Raw genomic sequence first — 11,652 nt, 5'->3', positions numbered from 1 at the left:
GAGCGTTGTGCCACCCTTTATTTCTCCACTGTACTTGGGGCAGAGGGGAGGGAAGGGGAGTCTGGCATCATGTTCATGCCCCAGAGGAGCCTTGAGCAAAGGGTTGAGCTGAGGCCTGAGAACCATCTTGGGTGCTGCTCAGCGGCCCCTTAATTAATCCTAGAGCCGCATATCGGGTGTGGGTACTGCCCACAGCACTGCTGTTAGGGGGGGATGTACCTTTTCCCCCCTGAGCAGCCTCTTTGCTCCGGGCTTTGCTGCCTGTGTCTGTATTTTCGCTGAGCTGGGTGGCAGGAGGGGGGTACGGGGAGGGTCAGAGGGGACACTGTGTCTGAACGGGCTCCGCTCTGCACTGAGCGGGTCCCCCTGGTGCTGGGATTGATGCCACCGCTCTCCCTTCCCTCCCCTTCCTTGGGCTCCCACACTGGAACTGCACCGAGGGATGAGCAGGGTGTCCCTGTCCTGGGACACAGACTCAGCACAGCCTTGGGGACGCAGAGCTCGCTCGGGGCCGTGGGTGACACGCGTGCCATGTGTCCCTGCTGCGCTGCAGCCCAAGGAGCTGAGCAAAGCTCTGCCCCCGTGGCCACCCCGCAGGTGGTGGGGAGAGGAAGGTGGGCAGGCGGGGAGCGATGGGGGCTGGCAGGGTGGGGTTTGGTCCCCAAGGTGTACAGACAATTTTCTATGTTCCTTTTTTTTTGGTGGTAACTAAGATGAATATTTTAATGAGATAAGTTCTATGAGAAGAGGAAAATCGTGTCTCAATAAAAGCCAAACACTGGAGTGTGTCTGTCTGTTGTTCTGTCTGAGCGAGAACCGCTGAGGATGCTCTGGGTGGGCCCTGTGGGTGGTGTGGGAGTGATTGACTGATGGCTAACGAGAGCAGTGATTCTCATGCCTGTTTTAGCTCCTGAAGGGAGGGAGATCCCTTTGAATAGTGTTGGGGTTTTTTTTTTTTAAATAAAAATAAAAAACTGAGGGAGCACTGAGTGCTCTGAGTTCCTGCTTTTGCAGAAAGAAATACACTTTTTTCGAGCCTCTCTTTTCCTTGGTCTCCAGTGTACTGCACTCTGGGTTCCTTCACGTACCCGAGCGTGCTGGGATCTATATCTCCCCAGTTTGGGTCCCTGTCCTTCTTTTTTCTTTTTTTTCACAGTGTTGGGTATCTAGAACACGATGTTGCTTTGTGGCATTTGTTAGTATTTTCACCCATAGAAGACAAAGCAAATCCAGCTTCTCATTGTTGAGAGCAATGGGGGTAGTGGGAATGGCTGGGAGAAACCAACGAGCTGCCCTGTGTGTTAATAACTTCCTGGGCTTCCTCCCTCTCTTCCCAGGTTCAGGAACATTCCTCACATGTCCTTTGATGACGCGGCCAGGGAACCGGAGCAGACATTCAGCCTGAACCGGGATCCGACGGGGGAGCTGGAGTACCCCACCAAGTACGATGCTGACCCGCGGGCCTGGGGGGGTGTAGGGGGCCGCTCCTCCCGAGCGCAGGCGCCGCACTCCATCCAGCTGCTGGCGAGGTGCCCGCTGGTAGGAAATGGTTAGCAGAGGGCAGTTCCTTCCCTGGCATCTCAAAGGTGCCCCAGAGCAGGATTTGCCTCCCCGTCTCCCTCCTGCCCTTGTCGGGTTGGAGCTCTGCTCTGACACCCATATACCCAGAGCTGGGGGGGTTCCTGTGGCTGCAGCCCAGAGCTTTTTTTGGGTGCAGAATGTTGAATCCCCTGCTCCTGGCCCCAGTGACAGCTCATTGCTGGCCACAGCAGTGAAGGAAGCTGCTCCTCCTGCTCCCTGGGCTGTTTGTGCTGGGAGGAGGGGGCAAGGCAGCAGGGTGGCAGCCTGGACGCACAGCTCCGGTTCATAAAACACACCGTTACTATTGAGATCAGTGTTTTGCTCTTCCAAAGCAAACAAGAACAACTTTGGTCATGGCAATGAACTCCTAAATATAATGGCGATGGGGCAGTGGTTTCTGGTGAACAGAAGCGCTGGAGAGGCTGCCTGAGGTGCCCGTAGCACTGGATGTTCTTGTGGTAAGAGCTGTGAAATCTCTGCCGCTTCCCGGGTGTCTGTCAAGTCCCAGGATAAGTCTTTGCCCCGGGAATGGGGCCTGTTCCCTCGGCCGCCTGCTCCAGCCCCATCTCACAGGCGCGATTGTGATGCGGTTCCAGAGATAAAAGGCAGCGCCAAGGAGCGTGTCAGGGGGAAGCCTCGGAGGACACTCGCTCGTCCTCAGCTCTTCACCAAGCTTCACCCTTGACCGAGACCTGAGAGTCGGAGCCATTCCTGACGCTAGCGGAATCGGCATTAGATTATTAGAATTATTATTAGAACTAAGATTAGTTTAGGTTATTAGTTTATTAATTTAATAGTTTATTAGATTATTAGTTTATTATTAGAATTAATAATCCTGACGATTATTAGTGAAGTCTTCTGACATCGAACTTACCCGCGGTCATGGTAAATACTAACTTGGGTTATGGCTACAAATAATTAATGTTTGTCTAAGGCAGAGTTAACTCATCTTTGATTTACAGAACTGTAGTAAACGCTACAATGGCTGCTGAAAACATAATTTATGATTTGGGGTATCTCTGCCGTTGGATCAAGGGGGTTTATTTCTACCTGGCGGGGACGGGCAGGGGGTTAACTTTATTCACCCTGTGGGAAGTTGAGCAGAGGTGAGGATGCCGCGTGTCTTGCTAAGATGAACTGATGTCTGGGCTCTCTCCTGAAGGAGACGGCTCTTGGGAACACTGTGACCGAGCTGGACGCAGAGTTTGAGGCAAATTTCCAGGCTGCGTGGCAGAAGCTGGAGCGGCTGTGCCAAGAGGCACTGAGGTGAGTGAACCTGGCTGGTGATCTTGATGGAGAAGCTTTGTTCTGTTTTTGCCGTGGGGAGGAGAAACTTCTCTGACGGAGGTAATAAAAGGGAAGGCTCTGGGAAGTCTTGTGAGACAAGTGTGCTGACTCTGGATGGGGTTTGTGCCTTGCTTTGGCAGAAATTCCTGCCTCTGCTGGCCACGGAGCGTTGGGCTGCTGGTGGCCGCAGTTTTGGGTGAACGTAGGGACCAACTGTCAAGAATTTGCAGTTTGATGAAGCCATTAACAGCTTTAAAAGGCCTTTCAAGGCCAGCAAAGTGCCTTTAATAAAGCAAGAGATGCAAGCTGCTTGCTGCCCATGTTTTAATCTAACGATTTTGGGGTTTTTATCCCTTCAGAGAAAACAAACACGCTGAGAAGGAAAGAAGCCGGGACTCTGAAAGAGGCAAAGCGGTAAAGACCAAGCTGAGCCTGGAGGCATCTACCGAAGAGCGGCAGAAAGGGACATCTAAGAGTGACTCTTCCAAGAAAATTAAAGAGAAGGGGATTTCTGGGAGCTTAAACTCTTCCCAGAGGAAGCGCAAATACACCGATGTGTATAAAAAATCGACGGGCTTTTCCTCCATTTTGGGGGAGGATGAAGAGGAAGAGGAATTTAAACCACCCACCATGTCCTTTGAGGAGTACCTCACCTATGACCAACCCCAGCAAAAGAAAAAGAAGCGAGTGGTCAAAGCCTCTGTGTCGGCTGGGGAGGAAGAGCAACGGCACAGCGCCCATTTGCTGTGCCACCCCAGCGTCGACAGCTCCTGCTCCAGTCACCAAAGCCCCAGCCGCAAGCGCAGCAATGAGAAAAGGGCAGAGCAGGAGCCACCAGAGGCTCCTAAACCAAAGAGGGTAAGGTTCTGAAGGGTCTGCAAGTGAACCAAGGATGTGGGACCAACTGCTCTCTGTCCTCTGCCCTCTGGGGCTTCTTCGTTTTCCCCTTAGAGGTGCTGGCTGTGTAAAACCTTGACTGCTGAGTCTTTTTGCTCAACTTTGAAACACTTTCCCCTTCAGAAAGTGTTTTTATAATCTTAGCAGCCTTTTGCAATGCTGAAAAGGGGCCACATATCCATGTTACAGGTATGTAACTTGCACGTGCTTTGTCTCCTTCCAGATACTTCTCGATGTGGAGATAAAGCTCCCAGAGATCCCCCTGCCGCCGATCCAGGCCAGCTGCAGCCCTCTTCCTGCTGCTGAGTCCGTTCCCTGCTCCCAGAAGAAAAGGAGAGGTATGTTGGGCAGGCAAATTGGTCTGAATTGGGCTGCAGCCGCTCTTTGTGAGAGGGAGTGGATGGTGGCTGCGTTCAAATCTTTCTGTTGGCGTCTTGGTGCCCAGAGCCCGGGTTTCAGCCAAGCGATGGCTTCTCTCCCACGTGCTCTGGCAGAAATGAGGAAGATCCTTTGCTGACCCTTCTGGAGGCTTGGGCTTTGGCCTTGCCCTTCCTGAACCGGGTTGTGGGTCTCAGAGAGAAGCCTTGGCCCTTGAGGTTGCTTCTGGGGGACTCTGATTTGTGTCTGCTGTGCCATTCCTCAGGCTGGGCTCTTCTTTGCTCTGTTCCCTTCTTACCCCAAGTCTTCCCCTTTACAGCGGTTTACTCACCAGTTGAAGAGACTGAAGGGGGCTTCACAGGCCGCCGGCTGTATTCAAAGACGCCCGTGTTTTCAGGCCGAGTCCCAAAGAGTCCTTCTCAGCAGTGTGTCCCAGTCGTCACCAACAACATTGACTGTAAGTACCTTTCCTCAAGCACTGGAAATAGTGGTAAATGGAGCCTTGCGCAGGCACTTCTGCACTTGGAGAGACTGGTGCCTGATGACCCACCAGAGCTATGGCACCCACGGTTCCTTTCTCCTTCCCCTCCTCTTGTGCAGTGGCTGCAGCGGTTTCCGCTGCATTCAAGGAGTTGAGCCCTTCCCTTGGTGAGGAAGGGGCAGGATAAATACTCTGCATCTTGCTTCTCTCTAGCGATCTGTGAAGCGGGTGGCGTCCCTGGGCTGGAGCCAGAGAGGTGCGCTGTCCGAGGGCAGCTTTGTGGCACCGAGGAACGTCACCATGTGAGTGCCTGGGCCTGGGGAAGGGCTGGTGACACGCGGGAGGGACGTTCTGTCCTCATCTGCAATAGATGAATAGTCAAGAACAGCGCTCTTTGCAGCAAGAGGTGGCTTTGGCTAGTCCAGAGTTCCTGGAGTCGGCATCTGCCCCTCTCTTGCTGCACGTTGCTCCCGAAGCTGCCTTGCCCTCGCTGCTGTTCCAGTGCCACTGGCGCCAGCCGGTGCCGAGGGAGAGGGGAGTGAAGGTGTCCGGGGGGATCCCAGCTCACGGGTGGGTTTGGTTCAGGTCCTCGTTGAAGATACAGAACGGCTCTGGCGCAACCGATGTCTCCGAGACTTTAAGAACGAGGAGCCCCAAGAGTCCGAGTCCTGGCGGGAGATGTACCTCCGCCTCCAGGAGGCACGAGAGCAGCGGCTGCTCAAGTTAGCCCAGAAGATCGGCTCAGCTCAGGCCAACAAAGGTAAGGAAGGGCTGAACGATGAGAGAGGGGTCTGGGAATGCTGCCGAGGGGACGTCTTTGTGTGGGGAAAGTCTTCCAGAGTGGCTGGTTTAACTCCAGTCCAATTTAGGAGCTGCTTAACTCTCTGTTCTCCACTAAGACAGGAACTGAGGAGCCCCATTTATCACCAGCTGCATCTCAGCAATGTTTCCCTTTGGCCTCCTACAGGTCGAGCGGGCAAAACCATGCTTCTGGCCTCCCCGCCAAAGGCTCCTCGGGACATACGACGGAGACAAGAGCTGTTTGGGACTGGAGGAGCGTTTCTGCCAGAGAAGACCAAGTGAGTGTTTCTCAAGGAGCGCTTGCTGTTCAGGGCCTCTTCTCCTGGGCACTCCTGCCAGCGTCCCCTGAAGCTCCGTGTCCTGGCAGGAAGGGACACTGTGTCCTCGGGAGGCCCTATTCCAGGGAAACCCGTAACAGTAATGGCCTCTGTCTTGCTGGGAAGCCTGGAGGTCCTGGTCCCTGCTGGTTCCATGTGGTCTCAGCCATGCTGCTGTTAACACACGTGGCTTGTTCCTGAAGAATTGCATCAAACCACAGCGAATCCTTTCCTGAAATGTCTGTCCCGTCTCTTTTTCAGAACAAAACCAGTCCTGTGCTCATCTACCGAATGCCACCCTCGTGTCAGTGAGGAGAAGTCCTGTGACGGGCCCAGCACCAGCAGTGGCCGTTCTGTCCCATCTTTGGGCAGGACCATATTCTCCTCCCGGGTTCCTGAGCCCAAGACACCACCAGTGAAGAGTAAGTACAAACCGCACAACGTCCCTGAGTCTCCCTGAGCTCCTCCTTCACAAACGCACGAATCTGCTGCTTCTCCCGGCTCTGCAGGAGGGGGGATGTTGGTGGCCTCTCTCCTCTCCCCAAGGAGAGGCTAAAGGCTGTTCCAACGCTTACCCCTGCCTTGGGTCTGCTTTGCCAGGGCTGCAGCTTGGAACTGCTCTCTGCTCCCCTCCTCTGTGGCTGCTGCTTTCATGTGAGGGGGTTTGGGGTTGATTTGTGTTTTCTTTTTTCTTTCTCTGTTGCAGAAATTGCACCCTTGATGGCACAGTCCATCAAAGACTTCAAAAAGACGTTCTCTCGGAGATAAGCTGCAGTCCAGACCTGGGACTTTCCCTCTTGGGGACGCGTGGCACTGATGGAGGAGAAGGTCCCCCAAAAGCCCTTTTCTTTGGACTCGTGGGAGGCTGCAGCTTTGTCATCTGACAAAAGAAGGGTGTACAGCATCTCCCGAGAACATGTAAAGTCTTCGCACTAGCGGAGAGTGGAAGATCCTCACAATATTAACTTTTTAACCCCTTAATAAATTATAAGATGGTTTTACTTGATATTTTGCCCCATATCTCCCCCCATAGTCTCCCCACTCGCAATGCAGTACGAGGGCCAGCCTCTTTGTGCCTGGAGCTGGCAGGAATCCCTGTGTCTGAGTGGACACTGGGTCTCACGGGACTCTTTCCTCGTGAGCTGGTACCTGGACTCTCTGGGACAGGTCAGACCAGTGGCCCATCTGCTCATCGATCCTTTGGCAAGTGCATAATGTCCCGAGGCTTCGCTCTCTCCTCGTGTATGTTCATGAAATCTTGTCTCTCGCCCTTCTCTCTGCTGTTACCGTAGATCTTGTACAGATGCTTATGTTGTTGTGCAGGGATGGCAAGACCCAGTGGGGACATGTTCTCTGCTCCTGTTGTCTTCTGCTGGCTACTAGAAGAAAAGTCCGAGGGGCTTTTGGAGAAATCTTACTGTGCACCAAGTCAGGTTTTGACTTTTTTTGAGAGGGGACTTTGTCTGCCTCTGTTATTCAAAACAGTTTTTAAGTATCAATGGTTTGGAGGTTCTCGCAGGGGAGCAGAGCTTCCCTGTACCCTTGACTGATGAATGGTGCGTCTCTATCAGGGAAGGTCGTCCCCTTTGACCGAGCGCGCAGCTTTGGGAGGGACGTACATGGAGTGGAGAGGGGACACCCCCCTCGCCAGCCAGACCAGCCGAATCAACCCTGGCGATCCATGGGGTGACAGATGTCGCAGCCAGATCACCCTCGCATCCAAAGGTTGGGCCAGATGACCCTTGAGGTCCCTTCCAACCTGGTATCTGGGATTCTATGATATCAATGAAGGCATCAGTTTGCCTCTTTAGGTGGAAAGAAGGAACCCTTTTCTCTTGCTTTCTGTGTGGAACTGGGAAGGATTTACTTCCAGTTTGGAAGCTGGTGCTTCGTGTCTCTTCCCTGTACGTTTTCCTCTGCCCCCTCTTTGGAAAAAGGAAGGGTTTTAGTCTTTGAATCTGAAACCACTTGACTGGGGTTGGGGGGAAGTAAGGAAATGTTTTTTTTCATGCACTTTTACTACATCGCAGGATTTCAGAAAGCTGTGCTGCACTTGATGTCTGAGGAAGTGGAGATCTGGAATGAAAGAGCCCTTGATGTGGCCCAGCGGCTGGGGTTGCTGGAAGTGTGAGGGGGTGCCCTGGAGCCCAGCTCCCCTGGGAAGAGGGAAATCACGTCGCAATAACCGCTAAAAACCGGATCGCGTTCGCCTGTTCTTCTGCGTTTTAGCAATAACCTCTAATGGCGCGGTGGGCGGAGCTTGGGCGCGACGCTGGGCGTGGCCTCAGGATCGTGTGGGCGCGGCTGCGTGGCCGCAGTGGGCGGGGACTAGTGACTGCGTAGGCGGAGCGTCGGGGTCCGGGGGTGACGGTGGGTGTGGCCCCGTGGGCGGGGCGTCGTGGCCGCGGTGGGCGGGGCGTGGGCGGCACTGCGCAGGCGCAGTGGGGGGGGCGGGGGGCACGGCGCAGCCATGGCGCACGGTCCCGGTCGCTGCTGCTGTTGCTGCGGGGAGGCGGCGGCGCCGGGCGGCGCGGAGCGGGGCGCGGCTTGGGGGCTCTACCTGCGCATCGACCGGCAGCGCTTGCAGTGCCTCAACGAGCGCCGTGAGGGCAGCGGCGCCCTCGTCTTCCGCGCTTGGGAGGAGCGCGGCGATCGCGCCCAGGTGAGGCCTGGACGGGGCCTGTCAGCAGCGCCGCGGCCTGAGGAGAACCGGGCGGCGGGAGGGGAGGGGGACGCGAGGGGCTGGGGGTCCCCCCCCCCGTGCCCCGGAGCCCCGCCGGGGTTACCCGCCCCACCAGTACGCACTCCCCCGGTGCGACAGCCGCGTCCCCGCGCAGTGGGGCCTGACCTGACCTCCTCCTCTGTCTCCCCAGTTCGTGGAAAGCGACGACGACGAGGAGCTTCTCTTCAACGTCCCGTGAGTTCTTTCCCCGAGCTCCTCGGGTACCGTCCTGGCCGCTGGCGAGGCCGGTTCCTCAGCTTTGCGTTCCTGGGAGCGAGGCACGTCTGTGCGCTGCGGTAACCGGGGCTTGTTTGGGGGAGAACGGAGCTGAAACCGCCACTTGTGTGTCCCTGGGCAGGTTTACAGGCAACGTGAAATTAAAAGGAGTAATGGTGATGGGAGAAGACGACGGTACACATCCAGCGGAGATGAGACTGTAAGTGACACGGGTGTCAACTCTGCTGGAGCCTAAAAGGCACTGATTGACTGGTAGCTAATGAGGGCAGCGATTCTGACACCGTTGGGTGTCCCAGCACCCAGCGAGGGGGCACAGCGTGGGAGAAACCAGCGTCACTCTGCAGCTCCTCCGTCCTTCCAGGGTGCCAGGAGGAAAAAGAAACCGTAACTGGTACAGGGCTGAGCATAGCTACGTGCTGCCTCTTCTCAAGAGAAACGGGGCGCTGGTTTCAAAGAGAAGATGCCGTTTGATTAAGACACTGGCTGTGCTGCCAAGAATCCAGCCTGCAGCGGGGTTAACAGGCTGCAGAAGGATCCATGAGCCAGGAGAGGGGCACGTTTTAGGGGGGAATGCTGAGGGCTGGGAGGGAGGGACACAAGGGACGAAGCGTCCTGTAGCCAGGTGAGGTATGTAAGGCTTTGGCAGTGTTCCGGCCATGCTGAGCCACGTGGCCTGTTTTAGCTTCTGAAGGTAGGGAGATCCCTCTGAATAGTGCCTTTGTTTTTAAAAAATGAGAGTGCGCTGAGTGCTCTGCAGTTCTTGCTTGGGGGGAAAGAAATACAGCTTTTTCAAGACCCTCTTTTCCTCGGTCTCCAGTGTACTGGGGTCTGGGTTCCTTCACGTACCCAAGCGTGCTGAGATCTCTACCTCCCCTGCTTGGTTCCCTGCTCTTCCTTGTTATTCTTCAGGGTGTTGGGTATCTGGAAAATGATGTTATTTTGTGGCAGCATTTGTTGGTATTTTCACCCATAGAAGACAAAGCAAGTCCAGCTTCTCATTGTTGAGAGCAATGGGGGTAGTGGGAATGGCTGGGAGGAAACCAACGAGCTGCCCTGTGTGTTAATAACTTCCTGGGCTTCCTCCCTCTCTTCCCAGGTTCAGGAACATTCCTCACATGTCCTTTGATGACGCGGCCAGGGAACCGGAGCAGACATTCAGCCTGAACCGGGATCCGACGGGGGAGCTGGAGTACCCCACCAAGTACGATGCCGACCCGCGGGCCTGGGGGGGTGTGGGGGGCTGCTCTTCCTGAGCGCAGGCACCGCACTCCATCCAGCTGCTGGCGAGGTGCCCGCTGGTAGGAAATGGTTAGCAGAGGGCAGTTCCTTCCCTGGCATCTCAAAGGTGCCCCAGAGCAGGATTTGCCTCCCCGTCTCCCTCCTGCCCTTGTCGGGTTGGAGCTCTGCTCTGACACCCATCTCCCCGGAGCTGGGAGGGTTCCTGTGGCTGCAGCCCAGAGCTTTTTTGGGGTGCAGAATGTTGAATCCCCTGCTCCTGGCCCCAGTGACAGCTCATTGCTGGCCCACTCGACTCAGGTGTGAGGGAAGTCCTGCCCCCTCGGCCCTTTGCTCCCACATCCCACTGGGATGAGGCTGGGAGCTCTGCAGGGTGCGGGGCTGCGGGGCCCTTTGTGCTGAGAGGAGGGGGCAAGGCCAGCGGGGTGGCAGCCTGGACCCACACTTCAGAGTGTCTTTTCTTTCAGAATTGCCCGTTTCTCCAATGTTTACCACCTCTCCATCCACTTTCCGAAGAACTTCGGAGCGGAGACAACCAAGATATTTTATATAGGCCTGAAAGGAGAGTGGACAGAGGTAGGTTGTCTCTGGATGAGCAAGACTCTGCTAATGGTGTAAAAAGGGTTTTAAATCAGAACTTAAATGGAGCTCTAGCAGTGAGGAGGAAGTGGCAGTGATGTGGGTCCTGGGGACGGAAAGTCTGTGATGAAAGGTCTGTAAGATTAGAACTTGGTCAGCTCTTGCCAGTCAGGTGTTTTAGGAGGAACTTGAATTCTGTTCTCCTCTGGACTAACATGTTTAATCTTAATTCAGGCTCATCGCCACGAAGTCACTATCTGCAATTACGAAGCATCAGCAAACCCAGCTGATCACAAGCTGGAACAAATCACCCCACAGACTCACTTCATCTCCTAACAGTGCTGTTGGGACTCCCCCGAAGGCTCTGATACAAGGCTACGGACGTGATGGGCTGACTTGGACAGAATTGGCTTCCTGGAGTGCTGCGGAGCGTTGGATCAGTTTTACGTTTTGGTCTTTGCCTCAGAAAGCAGAGCTCTGAGCCTACGCGATGCCCACGTGGAGGTGGCCGCTGAGGGCAGCGGCATGCTGGGTCCTGCAGAAGGCAGCGGCTCCGCTCTCCTCAGGGGAGAGTCGGTCTTTAGGCGGTGGCGAGCTCGTGTCCGGTGTTGTTTACTCCTCTGACTGCCAATAAAACACGCTGAGGTGCCGAGTTGTGGCTGTGGCCTGCTCACACGCATCCCCCCCTCCCCTCAACGCGGGGTCGCAGCCGGTGGCTGGAGCCCACGGGGGCGCGCTGCCTGGCACCGGTGGTTGTGTGGTGGGGAAGCGGGGCGGCGCTCGGTGCCTCACCGGCAGCAGGGGGTGTGGGGCGGGCCGCTGTGGTAACGGCAGGGCACCGGGGCCGCGGCCGCTCACTAATAAACCGCCGACAGCCCCGCGTTTCCCCGCCGGACCGGGGCCTGGCTCGGCCGCGCCGCTCTCGCCTCAGCCTCGCTGCCAAGATGGCCGCCCCCTGAGGAGCGGGCGGCGCGTCACTTCCGCCGCGCTGACCCCACCGGCGGGCGGAAGTTCCGGTCGGGAGCGCGTCGGGGGAGCCGGGAGGAGAGCGCGCGCCGGGCCCGCGGGAGAGGTGCGGGGCGGGGGGGGGAGGGATGGGAGGGGGCACCGGGGCCGGGGCGGGGGTGTCGCGGCGC

General features: G+C 56.1%; 2 protein-coding genes across 2 annotated transcripts; both read left to right on the top strand.

Moving 5' to 3' along the window:
* The first annotated feature begins 2,784 nt into the window (after positions 1 to 2,784).
* LOC141474158 (elongin-A-like) lies at positions 2,785 to 6,741 on the top strand. Its single transcript, XM_074161910.1, has 8 exons — positions 2,785 to 3,726; positions 3,989 to 4,103; positions 4,463 to 4,600; positions 4,838 to 4,926; positions 5,210 to 5,384; positions 5,592 to 5,703; positions 6,004 to 6,164; positions 6,449 to 6,741. Exons 1-8 carry the CDS (start codon positions 3,499 to 3,501, stop codon positions 6,508 to 6,510), a joined length of 1,080 nt encoding a protein of 359 aa, XP_074018011.1. The 5' UTR covers positions 2,785 to 3,498; the 3' UTR covers positions 6,511 to 6,741.
* Positions 6,742 to 8,182: 1,441 nt separating this feature from the next.
* Positions 8,183 to 11,167, top strand: PITHD1 (PITH domain containing 1). Its single transcript, XM_074162047.1, has 6 exons — positions 8,183 to 8,404; positions 8,616 to 8,659; positions 8,823 to 8,900; positions 9,798 to 9,902; positions 10,405 to 10,513; positions 10,751 to 11,167. The coding sequence occupies exons 1-6, from the start codon at positions 8,213 to 8,215 to the stop codon at positions 10,850 to 10,852; spliced, it is 630 nt and encodes a 209-aa protein (XP_074018148.1). The 5' UTR covers positions 8,183 to 8,212; the 3' UTR covers positions 10,853 to 11,167.
* The last annotated feature ends 485 nt before the right edge of the window (positions 11,168 to 11,652 follow it).

This window comes from Numenius arquata, chromosome 21 (genome assembly GCF_964106895.1).
Source record: "Numenius arquata chromosome 21, bNumArq3.hap1.1, whole genome shotgun sequence".
In the NCBI taxonomy this organism is placed as follows: Eukaryota; Metazoa; Chordata; class Aves; order Charadriiformes; family Scolopacidae; genus Numenius; species Numenius arquata.
Note: the sequence above shows the minus strand (reverse complement) of the source record. Positions and strands in the feature narration are given on the sequence as shown.

Bases quoted from the DNA above. Each gene is read 5' to 3' on its own strand.
- LOC141474158 (XM_074161910.1), top strand. From the start codon at position 3,499: ATGTCCTTTGAGGAGTACCTCACCTATGACCAACCCCAGCAAAAGAAA. The intron at 3,727-3,988 runs GTAAGGTTCTGA...GTCTCCTTCCAG, and splicing joins AGGCTCCTAAACCAAAGAGG to ATACTTCTCGATGTGGAGAT. The intron at 4,104-4,462 runs GTATGTTGGGCA...TCCCCTTTACAG, and splicing joins CTCCCAGAAGAAAAGGAGAG to CGGTTTACTCACCAGTTGAA.
- PITHD1 (XM_074162047.1), top strand. From the start codon at position 8,213: ATGGCGCACGGTCCCGGTCGCTGCTGCTGTTGCTGCGGGGAGGCGGCG. The intron at 8,405-8,615 runs GTGAGGCCTGGA...CTGTCTCCCCAG, and splicing joins AGCGCGGCGATCGCGCCCAG to TTCGTGGAAAGCGACGACGA. The intron at 10,514-10,750 runs GTAGGTTGTCTC...ATCTTAATTCAG, and splicing joins TGAAAGGAGAGTGGACAGAG to GCTCATCGCCACGAAGTCAC.